The sequence below is a fragment of the Athene cunicularia genome (assembly GCF_003259725.1).
Source record: "Athene cunicularia isolate RWA chromosome 4 unlocalized genomic scaffold, athCun1 chr4_part2, whole genome shotgun sequence".
Lineage (NCBI taxonomy): Eukaryota > Metazoa > Chordata > Aves > Strigiformes > Strigidae > Athene > Athene cunicularia.
This window is the reverse complement of record NW_020799099.1, coordinates 15917957-15938948: the sequence shown is the minus strand read 5'-3', so window position 1 is coordinate 15938948 and position 20992 is coordinate 15917957. Positions and strand designations below refer to the sequence as shown.

Sequence of the window (20992 nt, the reverse complement as noted above, 5' to 3'; positions counted from 1 at the left end):
GGCTGTAGCGAAAGGAACAGGATGTACAGAGACTTCCTTCCTCACCATTCCTCTGGCATTGCTAAAAAGGGGCAAGATACAAACCAACTGGTAGTGGGTGAAGACATGCACTGCCTAGCTCTTAAGACAGGAATGACAACATCCTCATCTTTGGAGCAGGTATGTGGCAACTCTCCCTAGAGTGTCACAGCTGTTCTGCATTCCACAGGGGAACCTCAGGAGCCAAACATCAAAGGCATAGCTTGGCCCTGGAGAGCAATCCACAGCCAAAAGAACTCTCCTGTGATCTATGACAGTAGTCACATCTTGAGTCTGAGTGTCCCCAGTGCTTCAAAGTTGGAAGCCAGAACAGTCTGAGTTCTTTACTAACTTATTCTACTTACAGAGCTCCAAGTTACCTTGCTCCAATTTGTTACCCTAGTTTCAGCTTAATGAAAAACAGGGGAGCCACAACAGCCTAATACTAGTGAAGTAGAACAGATAATTAGTCCCAGGAATGGAGTAGGTAAATACCCCTGTTGCCTTCTGGCAGATAAGGAAACAAAGTCTCAGAAGTTAAATTAACTGCTTACAGACGAACTGGCATTAAACCAGATGTCTGGCAGTTTTCTCAAGGATGCTGCTCAGGTGAAAAGTTATGCTAACAGAAGAAACAGGTTTTCATGTTTTTTTAGCCTTCATATTGTGACAGAATAAGAGTATAATTTGAAACAGTGGTTAGATATAGTTTGTAACATGAACTATAATTTGCTTTACACGGAACAATAACAGAAGAAACAACTATGTGGGTAGTCATACTGGTAAAGCATGAATTTAAAGCAGTAACATGTTTGTACTATGCATGTTTGAAGTAACACATTGTAAACCAGAAAATATGCTTTTATACACACATAAGAATATCACTTAAGGGAACACCATCACTGTATCACCACCTCTGCCACAGCTTTTGACAGTATGCTCATATAAATTAAACTGAAGTGTATTTAATCAGAAAAGAAAAAGCTAGGGACAATGCTAATTTATGATAATGAAAGCTACACAGTCCTTCTATTAAGGCAGATAAAATTCATGAGCAGTATTTATAGAAGAAATTAAGAGAAACTTTAGTAGGATATAATTAAACATCATCAGGACAGTCCTGGAAGAAATTCACAGAATATGTTTAAATTATGTTAAATTATATTTAATTAACATAATAGACTAATAATATACAGTTTTGCTTTGACAAGATGTTGAATGAGGATAAAAATTAGCAGCATGCAGTGTCTGGGAGCAAAGCTTCCTATTATATCACTAATTTACCTACATTTCCTACAGTTAGCAATGCTCCCAAAAAATGGATTCTCGCTTTTGTTGAAGGCAAGAAATCAGATTAATTTATAAACTACTGCCTGTTTTGTGAAGCAAAACTGTTCCTTTCTAAACAAAAATAACGTGCCAACCTTCAAATGAAACAATAAAAAGTAAGATTACTTTAGAAGTGGATGACAAGTTAATGATATGGTTTAATCATCACTTAGTAGCTAGTATTTTCTGATTTATGAATGAAGTACTGATTCTAATGACATGAATATAGGTTTTCCATTTATTGTCAGCAGGAGCAGGAAAAGGCTCAAAATATTTATTATAAATTCCTTAGAAACATATTAACTAATAATAATAATATACACATGTTAAACTCAGACTTTTTCAAATTTTCTTTAATAAAAAAGTCAGGTCAAAATGTATTGCTTGGTTATCTTTTATTTCCCTTTAATAAGGGACAGTTTATAAAAGTATATAGAAGTATATAAAACTATAATGTAACAAGTGCAGCAATACTTCAGTTTAAAAAGATAGTTTGTATCTATATATACACACATATTTGTATTTAGTTATTTCAGTAAATACACTGATTCCAGAAGCATTTCTGTCAATATTAGATAATTTTAAAAGTTTGCCAGCATAGAAGAGTAGAACCTGCAAAATTTCTATCATAAAACAATGATTTCTTTCTAGTGGGCAGCAAATAAGTACCAAATATATTAAAAGTAAACAGGGAAGGGGAAAGGATTAAATAGAAAAGAATACTATATCACTAACCAAACCTAACTGTTTTAACAGTACACAAGGAATTTTTTTAATCTTCAAGTTAATAAAGGTTAACAGAATAAAATAAACTTCTGAGTACTCTTCTAGAACTTAATTTCTCTACTGAAGATATTTTAGAGATGATAGAAGTTCTATGCAGACCCAGCTGCTAGGAAAATTTACTTAAACCACACCAAAAGGAGAAAACAAATACTTTTATAGAAATACTTAAGTATGGCTTCTCTGTGGTTTCTCACTGTACCTAGACCAAAATCAATTTAAAAGCAGCTGCTAGCTGATGATTTATAGACCTGATAAGCAAGGAATTTCTCGTGTATCTGATCTAAAGATATTTATTACGTCATTTACAGAAGGATGAGAACAGACCGATTAAGACACTCAGTACTAGATGTTCCATTCCCAAACATTTACCTCTGAAGATCTATTTCCATTAATAAGGGTACAATCTCTACTTGGACAATATACCCTTTGCAATCATACCATTATGAAATCTTTAAAGGCTTTTTTAAGATTGGGGTAGAGCTGAGCAACTGGACCCAAGCAGTAGACTGACATCAGCATTTATTCTAATAGTTCACAGGCTAAACCCCATCATTTTTAATTTGGTCATGGCTCAGTAGAGTAATGCAAATACCCATGGACATGTCATGAAGCCATGTCATCTGCAAAAACAAAAGCATCCGAAAGATTTACTAACGTTACTGTTCTTACACTGGTATTGAGGAAAGCTAGTTCTGCATTTGACCTAAATGTTAAGTCTACCAGAAGTTCAGAGTGGCAAGTAGAGATCTGATATAAAAATATATAAAGAGATCAAAAAAGCTTTTTTTTCAAATAAGATCAGGACTTCGGAATGTGTCTACCACTACCTTATCTGCGGTCTCATGTAACCAAAACCTATATTAACCTGTTGCTCTAACTCCCACTCAAATCATAAATCTCAACATCACTCACACTACTGGAATGTTCTTTTGACTCACATTTCCTACAGGCAGTATGGGCATAAGTAGATTAAGCCACATGGCATTATGAACTAGAGCCTTCATCTCATCTCTGTATGGTGGAGATTGATCAACAAATGACTTCTGAATACTCAAGAAACCCCCTTAGATTCTCTGAAAAACACAAAATAAACACACCCACTATTCTAAAAATATAAGTGCCTGACCTCTGGGTGGTATTTGCAGTGTTGGGTTCCTACTAGTGGATTAATTTACTTAAGATATTTTTGAGAAAACCTGAACTTCAAAGCAGCTCAGTATATACTGAGCAGGTCTGGTGACTGTGAATAAAAAGTTTCATGATAATGTAAAACTGTAAAAAAAAGTTATTTCAGAAAGACGGATCTTACAAAAATCTAATAGCCTAAGATGAAAACTTGGGTAGGGAGAGAAAGCAACAATTTCTTGTTTCACAAATATTTTTCTTTACAGCAGGATTTTAAAAGTTTAAGGTTTCATCTTGACCTGGACGGTCTTTGTATTTTATTTTGTTTACTTTACCAAGGAAAATGCCTGGAGGAAAGAAAGCAGCTTTTATAAAGCATAAGGGTAATTTTGAAATTTCAGGCATAAAAATGATTTGGAACAATAAAAATCTTTGCAAAGCTAAATGCTAGTTTCAAACAAATATGTAAAAATATAAAACCAAAGAAACTTCAAGCTCCTTATCTGTAAAAGATGAATTAGCTTTAAAATGTTTATCACTTTTAGATATTCTATCCAGTCTGTCTGCAAATTTGTCAAATCCAAATGTTCATGTCATCCCACAGTCACTTTCAGGTACAATATTTCTCTAAAATAATATAGTGTGGTATTATCTCAAAACCCACTTATTTTATGTGATGGAAAACTATGTGCAAAGATAACCAACCAGATTTAAATGGGTTTGGTTTCATTTGGTGCATGACTGGCTTACACATATAATTTCCATTAATTATATTGTATAAATCCCCTAGTCCAGTAAGTTGAGCAGATTCACCCTGAAGACAGTTATCAGAAGAACTGCTGTACCATGAAACATAAAATGGTCAGAGGCTTCATAGTACTTATGACTTGTGAAATACACAAGGCAAAAAAGGAGAAGCTGCTTTAGAAAAAATTCAAATGTACTTGAATGAAGATAAAGGGAAAACCAACAAGACTGGGCAAGTACCAAAGTTATATACTTAAAAAAGAGGTACATTACTAGAATATGCATTGACCAAACAATTTGTGAATGTTCAGCTAGCCCACAAGGTGCTATTCACCACCTCTTCCTCTCTACTGCTGACCTTATTCAATTTCTTTTCTATATTCCGATACAGAATTCCATCTGAACTGCCAGCTGCTGCTGCAGATATAACTTTGTGATGTCCTTAAACGTGAATTCCTTAGGCTGGATATTTTTTGCTTTCTAGCTGCACTTGATTTACCCAAACCACAAAGTAGCCATAGTCATGACTTGTATGGGTCAGTGAGGACTCTACTGCCCTCAAGTACAGGGGTCATGCCTTGGCAAAGTGGGACACAACAGTTTCTGTGTAGCAGATACTCCACTGCAGTCCTTGCAGGCGGTAACACTGAACAAACTTGCATCTTCTTATTGGGTATTGCCAACATTTCCAGCTCAGGGACCAAAAGCCACACAACACACACCACACACTTAACCACTTTCTAGTTCTTCTATCTCTCCAACTTTTTGCCAAGATTTCTGGACCAGTGGAGGCTCTGGCACCTCTGCTTCCCCTCTAAAACTGTCCTCTGCTCTCCCATTTTATTCCACCATGAGAAAAAACAGCACCATCATTCCTTTGTGTTGATACCACTTCATTTGTTTTTCTGTGTTCAGACCTCTAAGTCTCACTGGAAACTTCTTCACTGCTCATAATTCCAGATTCTTATCCTCAGCTCTTATACTCTTTACAACATTGCTTTTCTGTATTTATGTTACTGTATCCCTCTCCAATACCTCCATCGAATTTCCTCTTCTGTTCTGAACCAAACATCAGTTCTTCTGAATGTGAAGACAGTGCAAGTCCCTACTCACAGACCTTACACTTTCTGAATGAAGCATCCTCTCCTAAGCCACCGGCACTACTCCACTCTCCTTCTCTGCCCTCTCTCTTCCCATGTTCCCCATGAGGTGCTGTAGCACAGAACCAGCCAAAATCTACAGCCCAGCATGGCTCCTGAAAGATACTAAATTTGCTTAGAAGTTAGAAAGAAATTTTCACATTCTTCAGAACCTTCAGTCTGTGCTCCTCACAAAAACCATGTTCCTCGCATTGTCATTCTCTAGTTCCTTTTCATCAAGAAATTTTCCAATTCTTCGAGTTTCAACAGAAATAATATTGAAAGCTGTTCACTAAAAGGCCTCTGTCTTTATAACATGCAGTCCTATCAACCAAGCATAACGGGACACCCTGCAGATAATTAACACTGGTAGCACCAACACCAAATTCAGCTATAAAAGCATGTTGTGACTTTAGATAACCTTATTGACTGTAAAAAGTAAAATTTAATTAAATAATATGAAACAAAAAAGTAGAATAAAACAAAATTGCAAATTTGAAATATTTAACATAGTTGACAGAAAAAAAAAATAATCCGTGGGATATGCTGTTATGGAAAAATTTATACATGTGTAACCAAAGAGAGTCATTATATCATCAGAACAATGTAACCAAATGCTTTCTAATGAAGCACAGATGTAAAGAAGAATGAACTGGCACAGGCAATCTATCTGAACTTTCACCCCTTTATTCCTCTATTTCTCTGTCTAAATAAACATGATATTTAAAAATTAAAAGAACCTTAACATTTCCACAACTAAACCATGTTCTGTCTAACTGTCTGGATGTATTTATGAGGTGATAATATAATTATTATTAAAAATATTAACTACATACATGTCAGGAAAAAGAGCTAATACATGCATACATAAATCCTGTTTATAATTCCCTAAATACTAGATACATTTGACATGAAATCTAGAAGTACATTTATGAGAAACCCACTGGCCCTCTGCATTGTGGGAGCCCATGCAAGGCGTGAAAACATTGCTGGGGAAACTGAAAGGTTTGGTTAGGAAAGCCAGCTTTTATACCGCAGAGCAAAATCACTGAGAAACCTGCTTCCACACATAATGGAAATTGTATATTTTAATGCATTACTTACTACTGTTACGCAAATTTCCCCAGACACTAGCTGGTCATGTTCAGTATTACTGTCCTGCAGACACTTCAACATGCAGGGTAAATGCAGCTAATAAGCATAATTAGCTCAGACAGTGTATTTAATTTAGTTTTGCACTAAAGACTAATTGCCTACTCAGCGAAGGGGAAGTGTAACATTTTTTTTAAGATGCTTACCCGAGGGCCCTGATCACCTTGATCTCCCTGCAAAGTGGAAAGATGAGATGATAGGTTTAACACAGCATCTGTGTGCTACCCAGCTCTCTTACATAATCTAACATTACACTGAGTCAATACAAACGGTCTCTTTAGTTCATGCTGGGAGGGCTTTCCATTCACCTTGTAAGTGTCACCTGTACATCAACTCACCTTCTCGCCTTTTGGACCAGGAGGGCCCTGAAAGAAACAGAAGCAAAGATGAATTACTGATACTGATGAAGTCATGGGAAATGGCAAGAAACAGGTCTGTGCCAACTTGCGATTTCTTCCTAACAACATATTTATTTATAATTTTTCACTCCGAATGCCAGGTCTATTCTAGAGACAGCTTCTTTACTGTATTAATAACAGGCACTCTGCCTTTATTTCTTGAATAGTTTACTCACCCCATGCGTTGAATCAAACTACTTAGACAAGCAAAACTATGCCTGAAATGGCAAAATTTCTATTCATTTCAGTTAGGGACAATAGTTTATCTCCTATCAGATAACAGATGTTTTCTAAGTCTGTAAAACTTCTTTGCAAGTGCAGATAATACATTCAGAGACATGTAAAACTGCCATGCATTTTGGCACCCTTCTTGGCTCAGATTGCCTAAGAAAAATGGATTAGGGGATCTAAAAGTAGTGGTTTTATTCCTATCTTTGGCAATGCTGAAGCTGATGTTTAGTCTCAAGCACACTGTTTTAGGCAAAATGAGCTCTTTGTATAACATGACTTTGAAGAAGTAGTATTTGATGTTACTTACCACCAGACAAACAGTAAGGTGACAGAATCACAAAACAGCAAGGTCCTTTCCTATTCCATTTTTACTGAGCACCTTCCAGAAAGCTACCAGCAGGTTTCTAAAACACTAGTTTTCAGGTTAGTATATTGCGAATAAAAATGCTAGCAGTCTGCAAAGAACTGGCTGCTTACACAGTGCAGACTCTACCTCCAGCTTTCTGAAAGATATGCAGGTGTTTCATTACAAAGAAAGACCTGTGAAAGCAGCTGTAAACAGAGAAGGAATCACGCAAGGTAGCAGGGTCCACTGTTAAGACAGAGAATGTGTGTGTGTGCGGATGCACACTGAGCACAAGAAAAGGTCACCACCAGCAACATAATTAGAACTAACCAAGTACAACCCAACTGAGCTAAGCACATTTGAACCATTCCAGAATTTACACTAGTAAAAATTCACATGGTTCACATAAATGCAAATGGAAGGAAGGTCAGTCTGCTGTATATTAAAGATGCGATCAACCACATGCAAGTCTTTGAGAATCCCTATTGTAGCCAATTTTCTGCTTATTTTTAAGGGTTTCTGATGCATGCCAGAGAAAAAGCATCTGCTGCTAAATCTTTTAAGAAGTTAAAGCATATGCCTCTCCTTCCATAGCCTGCCATCTCTTCCGTCTGCTCAAGAGGACATAGAAACAAGTCTGCTACCTGATGTCTCCACGTCCCCATTAGGAAGGACAGGGCTTGCAGCTAGCTGGGTGGAAAGCGTATGCTCAATTAACTATGACCCCTGTCCACTTTTGTGTTGCCCTGCAAGAATGTGTCCTCTTTAGAAACAAATCAAATAAAAAAATTAATGAATAGATACAACCTTGCTGCACCTTTAAGGCCTCTCCATCTATTTTTTTTAATACTTTAACACTTACCAACCCTTTTCAATGCACACGTTCATATATATATATATACTGCAAACTACATGTAGCATTGTCTACTGTTAGCTACAGATTCCACATATACTTATTTGGATGTGACATTACACTAAAGCACGTTTTCAGCAGGCTCACTTTAAAACATACAAATACATGACATAGAGCTTGCAAATTTGCAAACTCAAACCATCAGTAACACAGTAATTGCAGAATGGGAAGAACTAAAACCAGTCAATGCTGGCTATTACTGCCTTTTTCACCGTGAACACTGAGCACAAGAGAAGGGCTGTGCTCGTGTGTTCTATCTCCTTGAACTACCAAACCATTACAGGCCATGAATGTCTTACTGGCTGCAAATTCCAAGTAACAGGACCCCTATCTGCTACAGTGAGAATCCTATTTCTTGGGTCTTAGGCGTGAAATTATGGATAACATGACACAATCGAGACTGCAGACAGATGTTGGCTTTTGGATCGTGCTGCGATTGTGGGAGTTGTTTCTGCCTTCATCCAGATGCTCAACACCATTCTTATGCCCAAGGGTAGCCCTGTTTCTGATGGGTTTTGGCTCACAACTTTTCTGAAGTGTGCCTGCCACAGTTCTGCCAGTTGGTACAAAGTAAGACATCAGAGACCACTCCCTGAACTCAGCTGGCTCACTGGAGCAGAAACAAGTGATAACATGCTCACATGAGAGGTTCAGACAGCAGATCTGTGGGGCTACTAGCCCATCTCTCTGGTATAACTGCTGGCAATATGTTCAGCTGTCTCCATCTGCAGAAGTGGCCCCTGCCTCTCCCCTGTGTATTTTCCTCTACTAAGTTCTCTGAAAGCACTATCCATACCCAAACATGTTTTTTTTAGTAAGACTGAATCACATACTTCAACTAAATTTTATTCTCCTTTTTCAGTGTAGGATTTTCTGAAAACTACCTGTCCACATCACATTCAAAAATCCAGGGGTTTTCTTTTTCTACTGGGCAAAGCCAGCAATTATGACTGCTTGGTGTTTCCTCTCCCTGAGTGCCACACACCACCGTTTTCTATTCAGTCATCCTTCCAGCACGCAAATTTTTCATACAAAATCTTCATCAATATCTAACAACTTTATTGTACCAGAAGTTAAAAACAGCTTTTCAAAAGGCCACAGGAGCATTTCTGGTGTGAACATTCTCACAAGTCTCTGCACTTATATTTTCAATGCTTTTGCTTTCCACCAAGAGTCTTGAAAAACAAACAATTGCAAACAAAAAATAGCTCTTTTGGATGATAGTGAAGAGAACCAGTGGGGTTTCAACGAAAGAAAATTAATGCAATTCTTTCATGGCTTGTTCACCCATCTCTGGCTCTTCCCCCATTGTTTCAATTGTTCTCTATTGTTTGTGCAACTTTAGAAAGAAAATTCCTATCCTCAGCCTTTGACATCTTCTTTCCATTTGTGCTGAGAAATTCTCCCAAGGTTTTTACTGCAGAATTTATTAGTGTGTGTACACTGAGTGGAGGCAGGGAGGAAGAAAAATCTGAGGGAAAGTTGGGTTTGCGGGGGTGGGGTGTGATTAGGAGACAGATTTGTTTAAAGGAGGGCAAGGTTTCTTCTGTTTAAGGGTATAGACACAAAGAACAGAGTGAGTAAAATAACACTAGCTTTGTAGGCCACAGCATAGACATCCTGCTTTTTTCCCAGGGAGACTTCTGTGCTTTCGTTTATGAGATGGCAGAGATCAAGCTGCTAGCTGCTGCACAAATGTGAAAGCATTTTGTGTAAGTTATATGAAACGTCTGAGGTCAGAGCATTTCTGAAATAACTTTACAGTGTTTTCACTGGAAACAGAGGCTCTTTTCTCAAAGTGTAATTATCTACTCCGGACTACTATACATTTCCAAGGAGAGTTTATAGCCTGTTTCACATAAGCAAGGCCTTGTAAATCACAAGCACATGCAAAATCTGCATTCATAATCAGGCGACAAATACTACTGTTTTTAAAACAAGGTCTTCTAAAGCAGACTGAAGGGCCTCCAGGCACCTGCCAGTCAAGAAGAAAGCTGAAATCAGGGTCAAATCCATTCAACAGCCATGTTCAGGATTACTGTCAAGTGACCTTTTTTTTTTTTTTTTTTGGCTATCAAAATCCCATTTCCATTCTCCGATGAAATCTTTACATTATTATAAATATGTGTACAAGAAAGAGAAGGACAAGAGAATGCAGTACTAGAAAACATGAGACCAATCCTCGTGGTCTTCATTCAGACAACATTCCCCTTAGGGTTAATGGAGTGTGATCAGCATAATTTTTCACACAGCTGGCATTTTATAATTCACTCCCTGAAAGATGCCAATTTTTTATTCCACCCTTGCAGCCATTGCCATCTTTATAGTTTCACAACAACTACATTCAGAGAACCTCTTAAAAAGCCAGTATTTTTTTTACAAACATACAAAATTATCTGAATTCTGTTATAGATATATTCTCTATATATTCCTATTGCTATAGATCTGCCTTTAACCATAATACAGGCAGTTCTACCATGACTTTACCAAAAAGGCTCAAAGCATTGAGGGGAAAGTAGAACTGAAAATAGTAAGGGATTTGCAGGAAGGGGTTCGAAGAAACAGCGATGTTTCTAGGTTCTGTAGAAAGCTCCAAAGTCTGGGCAGAGTAATCCAGATTTTCAGTGACTGTTAGATAACCCATATGATGCCACTGTAAAAAGGACCTGCCAGTGCCCAGCACAAGCTGGCAACAACTAACCAAGCAGAATCAGTTGGACTGTGAGAGTCCCAGGTCCTTCTCCTAAGGAACCTGAGATGTCAAACTCAGCAGTTCCCATCAGGCAGAGCTACCACAGAAGACACAGGTAATAACAGATACAGTCAGTGCTTTCGTACATTTTGACCACAACTGTTGGAGAACGGCTTGCAGAGCAAGGCCATGGGTCTGTGCAGGAGCTGATTACAGCCATCTGAAGTAAACAAAGGAAAAAACCCAGGGTACAGTTATGCTAACAAGGAAGGAGATTCAGGGCACAGTTTGGCTAACAAAGAACTGTTATGATAACAAAGAGAGAAACTGAGGTACAGAGTAGCCTTGATTATAATGGAAAACAACCTTTGGGAAGGAAACAAGCCAGAGGAAGGAGGATGTTGTGACATACCTGAAATGCCACAAGGGGCTGGGATATTATAATGTAGCCTTTTGGATGTATCCAATAGATTTATGATTAGTGTGCATAATTATAGTTAGTGCTTATATAAGGTGTGATTTCTTTCAATAAAGTTGAAGCTTGCTCTATCATTCACATTGAATCGACTGCTTGCTTCCTCCGTCCACCACACACAACAGCCATAGGTTAAGGCAATGTGGCAGCTAGAGTACTAAATGTAGCTTGCAAGATGCAGCCTTCATTTTTATTTGGGACAAAACAACATACAATGCATTCATCCCTGCTAGCAGGTACAGCATCCACATAAGAGTGTAACCAGCAGCGTAAGGGATTAGTGGTCTTGCAGGGACAAGCAGAAAAGTGAACCAGACAGTCCAAGGTCATCTAGACAAATTCAGAAAGGAAACTAATTTGCTAACTTAGTTTAATCATGTTTTCACAACTAAATGACATGCCATACATTACCTAAGTTAATTAAATTCCTGCAGTTTATTTTGAGGGCAAAAGGTGGTTTCAGCACATAACAACAAAGTATTAAGTTACAAAAGTCAAACTTCTTATTTCTTCGAAATTCAGCTCGTGACTTTCAAAAATTACAAGTTACTGACTGGAACAACATTCCCCAGTCTAACCTATAATTGCTGCAAAATATTAGGATTATATATGCTGAATCATAAGATAAAAGGTTACCCAGAGTATTATGAAACGCAATACTATTTCAAAGTTCCTATACTCATTTTAGTCTTGCATCCACTATGTAAGCCCTGAACTAATGAGCAATGTGGTTTTGGCATTTGCTGAACTTGGCCATGTTTACAGTGTTTACATATGCTAGTTTACAATGTCAACATCTCACATCAATTTTACAAATGCTCACAAGAATTTCTAGTGAATCTGAACAGCTTCTACCACTGAAATATATTCCCTTCTCTTTTACATATTTTATTCCTCCTCTGTGATATGACTGACTTATGGTGAAAATTTTGAAGAAAAAAACCCCCAACCCACCATCCAAAAGACTCTTACCAATCTTTCCCTTGCTCCCCTTACAGTCTCAAGTTTTGTTATAATATTCCAAGGCAGAGAAAAGGAAACCTGAATATTCGACACAATAACTGTGCCTGACTTAATAAACATTATGTAAATAGATGTAACCTGAGAAACATAAAATTGATATATATATAAGAATCTAGATAAACAGCTCAGTTAACATGCACATCAACAAGTAAACTGTAAGTGAATCCTGCTGTAAATTCATACAACCTTATTCAGAAGTCAATGATTTATGCTAATACATAAATCAGACAAGCTCATAAACTGCAGGCTAGAGAACACGATCTACCCAAAATGCATCAAGAAAGCATTCAGACTGTAATTTAGATATTAATTTCTCACACAGTGCTCTTGCTGAGATCAGGATGGAGTGCTTTTTTGAACTTCATAATGTTGCTCACAAAAACCATCAAACTGCATCACAAAAACCATCAAACTGCATCACAAAAAGGGGTCCCTGCTAACTGACGAGTTCAGTACCCAGGAAGAAGCGTAAGGCTTGGTGTCCCAAGTAAGAACCTGCTAAGGGAGGTCTCCTCTTCCTTTCTCTGACATACTTGCTTTTTTTTGACTAGTCAATAAGGCTGTCCTCTTCCTCTGCTTTTTCTCCCCTTCTACAGACAAACGCAATGTTTTTCTTTGAAAACCTACAAAACTCAACACAAATAGTCGCACAGAGATTCCATGATATGGAGAGTATATGACTATGTACACATTTCCTGAGCATGAAAAATAAAGGATCACTTTTACTATTGCCATAAATTAACTTAAGCAAACATTATAATCTGAATCAACTGTTAAACTTCTTGTGAATCAAGTATCTGCCATACATGCTAGTAAGACCAAAGATATGGTGACAGAAAAACTTATCACATTATCAAAGATATGAAAATGGCTTCTGGTAAAGTCAAAAGCCTTCTGAATGCCACTTACTGCTCAATGCACTGTAATACATGTATTTCCTGAATCTAAGTCCTCATTGCCTTATCCACAGTGCACCCTCCTATTCTCCTACTTGTTAGATGAGCAAAATTTACTGACGATGTTAGAGTTTTGATGCAGTACTGTAAACAAACACCACAAAGGAAATCCCATTCTACTAAATGTGTAAAACAGCACATAAAAACACAGATGAGAAAATCTAGTATTGCTAAATCTCCCATTTTATATAGAAAATATTTGGAGTTTCTGTTTTCAGTAATGCCATAGGTGCAAGGAAGATACAAACACATAATCTTGGTTATATCAAAAAAAGAAACACACCGATTTTTTGGCTGGTACTCAGAACTGAAGGAAGACATTTGAAAACAACTGATGTGTACCCTACAGACTCAAAATTTCTAAACCAGACTGAACAGTGAGCTTTTTTTACTATTACTGTTACATTTGCTGTTTCCAAACTAGTCTCAGGTTTTTTTGGAGTTGAACCCATGATTTTAAATATTTTCGGTTTTTTAATGACAGTACAACAAAGTACCACTTTCAGTGTTCAATACTTGGTTTACGAAACATTCAAAAAAAACATGACCTGTTTTTGATATAACTGCTCTTCCAGCAATCCTCTAGCAGATCCCTGTCTCATCACATGTCTACCTGAGACATGAAAATGCACTACATGTTATCTTAGAATCATAGAATAGTTTGGGTTGGAAGATACCTTTGAAAGTCATTCGGTCCACACTCTCTTGCAATGAGCAGGCACATCTTCAACTAGACCAGGTTGCTCAGAGCCCCATCCAACCTGACCTTGAACATTTCCAGGGATAGGGCATCTACCACCTCACTGGGCAACCTGTTCCAGGATTTCACCACTCTCATTGTAAAAACTTTTTCCTTATATGTAGTCTTAATCTACCCTCTTTCAGTTTAAAACCATTACCCTTGTCCTATCACAACAGCCCCTGCTAAAATGTACAGTATGACTGAGATTAACATATCGTCCTCCAGTATCTCAGGTAGGCTGTTCTTTACTCCTTTACCTTCACAGAGCCTCCCTACTTCTTCCTCCTCCTCCTTTCACAGCACTGAGAACACGTGGAGTCCCACTCCACCTTATACTAGACTACTATGCAGCAGATTATTTTTGTACCCCTGCTATATCCTCTCCAATAGGAATATACATGCTTGTATTCACATGTGTGTCTGCAAATGTGACCATGCTGGTGGTTTTCTATAATAACATTCTCTCAGTAGTTGAATGGTTATGTCACAAGTGAGAGAAAACAATATATAGCATCGTAGCTATGGAACAGGCAAAAATGAGTCTGCTATCAATAGATAAAAATATTTATTATAAGTCATAGGCTTCTTGATAAGATTCAATATTTTATAGGATTCGATAACAAGGGAAAGTGCAGTTGACTGGAGTCTCTTACTTCCATTAATAAATATTCACTCCCATCAACAGAATCGATACCATAGAAATTCAAGGAGTAATGGATTAACCATAAAAAAGCACGTTTGGGGGACATGAAGAGTAAGAAGAATGAAAGGCTGTTTTCAAATTTTACAATAAGAACTAGAGTGCAAAGAGTTTTCAAGGTAGATTGCTCCACCTTTTCCTCAGAACAATTGCATTTATTGTTGCATCAAACTACTGAAGCAGGAAAGAAGTTATTGCTCTAAACAGTTTTTACTGCCACAGACTTCATGCCTGGTTTTGTTTTTTTTTTTTTTTTTGCATTGAACATTAAAAGGAATATGAAACAATGAGAAGAAATAACTAGCACTGCCTAAGCTCCCAATTATCCCCATTTATTAACATAACAACGGCATAGTACCACTCCAGAGGAGTTTTCTGCACTCCCCATTGAGGACTGTACCAGCAAGCAGCCAATAAGCAGACTGTACAAATACAGAGCTATTTTCCTCAAAAAGCCTGGTATCCTTCTGGCTCCCTGGTCTGAGCAGATGCATTGATATTCCTGCCCTGAACTCGATCAAAACATTCTACTTTATGGAAGCAATTAATATGCTCTAAAACCAAATGAGAACTTGGGAAAACAATACTAAAAAAAAAAAAAAAAAAAAAAAAACTTAAAAGGAACACCAGTACAGTCCAGTGGAATTTAAGGCTTATAAAACTGCAGGGATCATGGAAGTATATTCTGGCTTTCTTTCTCAACACAATAGAAATTGGAAAGAAAAAATTATAACTCCTGCCAATCAAACTCATGAAATCTTTTTTCCAGATTTTTGAGATAAAAAAACATACTCTTAAATATTTTTTATACTTCCTTTGGTAGATTTTCATCCATAGGCCAGCTCTCTCATTTATTCCTAGAAGCTTAGTAAAAAATCATCTCACTGGGACTTAACAACTTCCTGTTATTGTCAGAAGCAGTAGTTCACACTCTAATGTTGCAGTCATTTTCTATCTACAGCATGAACAGTGGCTTCTGTAATTCAAAGACCTTTGGTGCTTTCCTGATTACTTAGCAGCCTAGTGTATAGTTCAGCTGAAATGACAGTGTCCTTTGCTCATCTGGTATTTTTTATTTGACTCAAAAGAACCTTTTTGATGAGGAGGACAGGCTGAAGTTCAATAAAAATTTGAAGAAAACAGACAAAGGAAGAAAGCAAGGGAAGGGGAGAGTTTCAGAGCAATGAAGATTCACCACTTCCAGTCACTATGTACAAGAGAAGTACCTGTGGTCACTGAAATATACCTTCCAAGAGCTCCCTAGCCTTCTGGATCTTTCAACTTTACTGTCTCCATTACTACTGTGTAGAGAAATACCGTACAAGTATCTACCAGGCAGATCCATCTTTGACTGGTAATTGGGTAAAGGAGAAGATTTATGTCCTTCATTATCAGATGCTGCATAAGGTACAGCTCTACAAAAAATCATAACCACACACAAAAAAATGACTGAAATATCTGAAAAATACTCTGTTCATATACTTGAAATAAGGACTAGTTTCAAAACAAGGCAGCTAGTGAAATAAAAGTAAGCCAATTCAAGGAAAAAACCCAACTTGATTGTTGTGACCCATACCCATTTCATTCTGATTCCATAGATTCTTCCCCTTCCCCATCTCTCTCTATGGAAGAAATTAATAACTCAACATTTTTTACTGAAAGCACTAAGATTATTTTCAAAGAATCTGCTACAAAAAGCCTGGTACCCTTTTTGAAGCAATTTGGCCTGTACCTATCGTATTAAAGCATATTTGCATTAAAGTAATAAAGGCTGAACTTGTGTAAATAAGCAATCTGGACAGCTCACATAAAAACAAGGTTTTGCAGCCAACATACATTTGCTGTATTTCAGCACTAAACTTAATTTTAGCCAATGGATTTTAAGTAGGGGAGGTCAATTCCATTCTTCCATTTACTGTGGTGAATCCAGTTGTTTCAGTAGCAATGCCCCAAGTTTCATTCAGCATTTCAAAGGCATGGCATCCTGTACATACACTGTTTTTCCTTTTCCAAACTTTATTACCCAGTACAGGTTATATTTGCTGATTCAAGGTAGTAGAATGTCAAAGAAAGATACTCTTTTAGTGTTGTCGGCAAATGCCACTATAAAATGCTACTGTAAAAGAAGTGCTGTGGTAGATTACTTAAATCATAAACGGTTAAAATGACAGTAACGCATTCATATAAAGCCACAGCCATGTAAAATATAGCCCAAGGGATAGAAAGGCTTCTGAGACTGCAGTATAACCTCCATAGATTAAGAGCAACAAACCTATTTCACAGCCTAAGTAAATTTTTTAACTTGAGGATATGCTAATGCTTTTGAAAAAATTATTTTAGTGAAATACCCATATAATGTCTCTGAGGATCTTATCCTTCTTTCTTTTCTATCCCCCCTTGCATATCCTGTAGTCCCTTAAGTAGTTCCTGTGCATGCCAGGCTCCACTGGTACCCAGACAAGCTTTTTCTACAAGAACTGCCTGTCAAATGTGATGATAAAAGCTACACTGCACAAATCCATCTGAGGCAACCTCTAAGTACTAGGTTACTGCAAATGTCTCCAAACTATCCTAGCTATAAGTCATTACTAAAAGAGGCAAAGACTTGACACTAAGTCATAACACTAGTCTTGATGGGGGTGTGTCAACCCTTAACCACCGATTAATTGATTCAAAGTCAATGAGGATACAGAAATAAAAGCACATAAAAATAGCATTTGAAATAATATATGTATTACAATAACACAAAAAACGCTAGTTAAAAGAAATAAACCTTTCATTTATCTTCCTCAATTTCCTCATCTGTAAGATGGGAAAACTACAGTGACATACTTCATAGTGCTATTTTGTGAACTGTTTGGATTTGTAAATTTTGAGTTGAAATACTGGATAAATGCAAAGGAATTTTTATATCAGCTACAAACATAGACATATTTTTATACATAGACATATATAAAAGTGAGATTACTGAAGATATTTTTGTAACCTTTAAGGTTGGCAACATCTTTTGTTATACAGGAAGCAATTTAAGACAACATAAAGTTTATTAAAAACAAAACAGTTTTCTTCTCAAGACTAATACTTTGGTCTACAAAATTCAGAACATCTTCAGGGGAAATTACACACATATGTATATATACACTTAAATGGATATTCATTCTTTTTGGCAAGTGATCACTAACAGACATACTGTGCAATATAACTGGATTGTATTTCTGAAAATACGTGATTCTCTTACATGTTTCTCAGCATCTCACAAGTCTTGAATGTTATTGATGGAGCTCAAAAAAAAAGATTGTTAGGAACTCCTATGCTATTGCAGGAACAGCCAGAGTATTTTTCAAACGCAGAACTCTGAATTAAAGCTCACAAACAGAACGGACACTCCCATGCCATCCTCATCAATAACATTATCAGCAGTACACAAAACACTCCAATGCAGTAATTGATGTATTTTGTATTTTTTCTTCTTTCTCTCTTTCAAGCTTGACTCATACTTACAGGAAGGAATAGCACATCATCACAGCTCTACATGCCAGCACCAGTTCAATATAAAAAACCTGAAGCATTTCTGCTAACATATAAGGTTGCTTAAAGTCAAATTTCAGTCGACAAAAGTGTCACTTTATAACGGAAAATACAAATTTTGAAGCTTTCAATCTGGCAACCTGAGATCCAAAACTCCCAGGTCTGCTCTAGTTTGCAGGACTTAGAATCTTCCAGCACAGAAAGTCACCAAGGTTCTAGACTGATAACGGGTGATCAAGGAAACTCTGATATTTTGAAAACCTTGTGAAAGACTAAGGTCTCAGATATCACAACATTATCTTTACATCACCATAAGCTTGATGAGATACACATTTTTAAAACTTTTTGGTTTTTAAGCTCATGAAACTACTGGGATCTGCAACAAATTGAACTGGAATTCAAAGCTGAAATACAGCATGAGGATCCATAAAAACAATAAGCCAGTAGGAGTTTAATATTGAATTAGAAACATGTGCAGCAGGATAGTAAAATACTACATAATATTCCTGAACACAGTGAAATACTTTGTTTTGACATAATTCCTAATAAAACACAGAACACACTAGTGTGTTTCTGCCATCTGCAAAACAGCATGAAGAATATACAAAGGTCATTTGATAAAGAAATGATTTAGGAATACAAGAAATATTTTGGAGTTCTTAATTGTATTTTGACAACTCTTTGTATATCCCATAATGGAACCGCTGTACTTGGCTTGCAATTGTTTTTTTGTACTCATATGTACTCTATTAAGTTAAGCAATGCTGTACCAAATTAAGGCTTACAAGTAATTTTTGTTTCACAGTTCTTCACTTGCTGTTAGAAGATCCAGTATGCTCTGGTGACAGCTGCAACATCTAGATGAATAGGTGGAATGCTAATATGCGATTCCCCGTAACATTTTTGCTAGCATATGTGACAAGTGAATCATATATTCACGTTTACTTTATGAAAACAAACCCAATTCTTTTCAGAATTAATGATGCCACCATAAAGAAAAGTTAATAACACCCTACAAATAGAAAGCTGACCTTCACGTTTTCTTTTAGAGTTTTATATGTTAGTTGTTTTGGGTTTTAATCTAAGACTCGTTTTTTCAGAGTATCTGTGCCATATAGATGGTCACTATGTGAACTATGAAATGTGGGGATCAACCTCTAAAATTTTGGGGCCGAACAAACTGGTCCAAGAACCCATCTTCCAACCTTTCTTCATCTATTGCATACAGCTACTTCAGAGGTAGATCTTCAAGTTTATTAAAAGAAGTCACCTCTATAACAACAGAACTTATCTTACAAGGGCATCCAGAGATGACACTGCTTTGCATGAAGAGCCCTTTCTACAGAATTCTCTACAAGGAATATTCTTATTTCTGTGTTTGTAGAAAATCAAAACCTACATTTAATTAACAGACTTCAAATCTGATATTTTTCTGAATCAAGTAAGAAAATCAGAAATAAATTATCAGTTCCAGGAAATGCTGTGGAACATTTGAACATCTTACTATTTCAGCACAAGATTTCAGAGAGAGTTAGGAAATTGTAACCCAAAAGCCTGCCTATCAGAGCAGGTAAAAAAACACAGTGGCACAGTTGGGGTAGCAGTCTGGCTGCCACTTTGGGCATCTGACATTAGATGAACAGAGTTCTAACAAGTCTGATTATCCTCGAGTTCACCTAGCAGGTTACTGTAGGGAAGTAATTAATCTGCCATTAGAGGCTCCTTCACAAATCCTGACAAAAGGGTCAGAAAAGACAAACAAAAAACCATGTTGGAAGCAGAGCACAATATCCAATGCTGCAAGAATTTTGCTTGTTGATGCCTGGAACTTAATCCTCTCAGCCTTTTTAAATTATGTGTGGTGCTTCCTTAGTCTTGGTACAACTGATAGTCCAGCACAATTTGCCCCTAAATCTCCAATTCTGTGCTCTCTTCTTCACAAAGCAAAGAATCCTCTTATTTGCAGTAATGCCATCTGCTTAGCCAAAGAAGTTTTTAATATTCACAGCTATCCTGGTTCATACATGTACATAAGTCTACAAGGGGAAACTGAATTGTTTCATGTTTTAAAAGTGCTTATTTTTGTTAATTCCTTTTAACAAAAATAACTTCTGCTTTATTACATACAAAGCTGAGAAAGCAACCTACTTAAAAACCATTAAATACGTTATCTGGGAAGATACATTTCCTGCATCTTTTGTGTCATAAACATTTATGTACACACCAGACAAAAAACTTATGAGTTTTGAGCATGATCTCTCCTCCAACATTCTCTGATGTGGTTCAATTTGGCAACTAACATAAAATCAAAAGCTATGATGATGGCATTTGTTTCTTCGTGTTCACAAGTCAATATGGGCTGTTTCCTAAAAAGACCACACAATTTCAATAGTGTTCAGGAATTCTATTACAGCTTTAGATAGGGAGGAAAATGGTAAGCAAGTGGCAAAGCTCTGCCTACCAAGTACATATGAAACAGTACAAGCTTGTTTATTTACGTGATGCCCTCACTTAAGATTAATTTCTGATCTCAAAATCAATAGTAAACTGTTATCAGTAGCAATGGGATCCAGTATTTGGCCTTACTGGTAAAAATGCAAGTAAGAAACAGACTTTTAGTTACTGTGTTTGGCTGACTTTCTGTGTCTCTCTGGCCATTATATCAGACTATTTTTTAAAAGACACTTTATTA

General features: G+C 36.8%; 1 protein-coding gene across 2 annotated transcripts in view; it reads right to left on the bottom strand.

Moving 5' to 3' along the window:
• Positions 1 to 20992, bottom strand: part of COL25A1 (collagen type XXV alpha 1 chain) — a 152697-nt gene that overhangs the window by 101053 nt on the left and 30652 nt on the right. For both annotated transcript variants that reach the window (XM_026848061.1, XM_026848062.1), the window contains exons 4-5: positions 6635 to 6661; positions 6443 to 6469 (exon numbers count right to left, since the gene is read on the bottom strand). In XM_026848061.1, coding sequence (XP_026703862.1) covers positions 6443 to 6469; positions 6635 to 6661 — 54 coding nt within the window. The remainder of the gene's footprint in view (positions 1 to 6442; positions 6470 to 6634; positions 6662 to 20992) is intronic.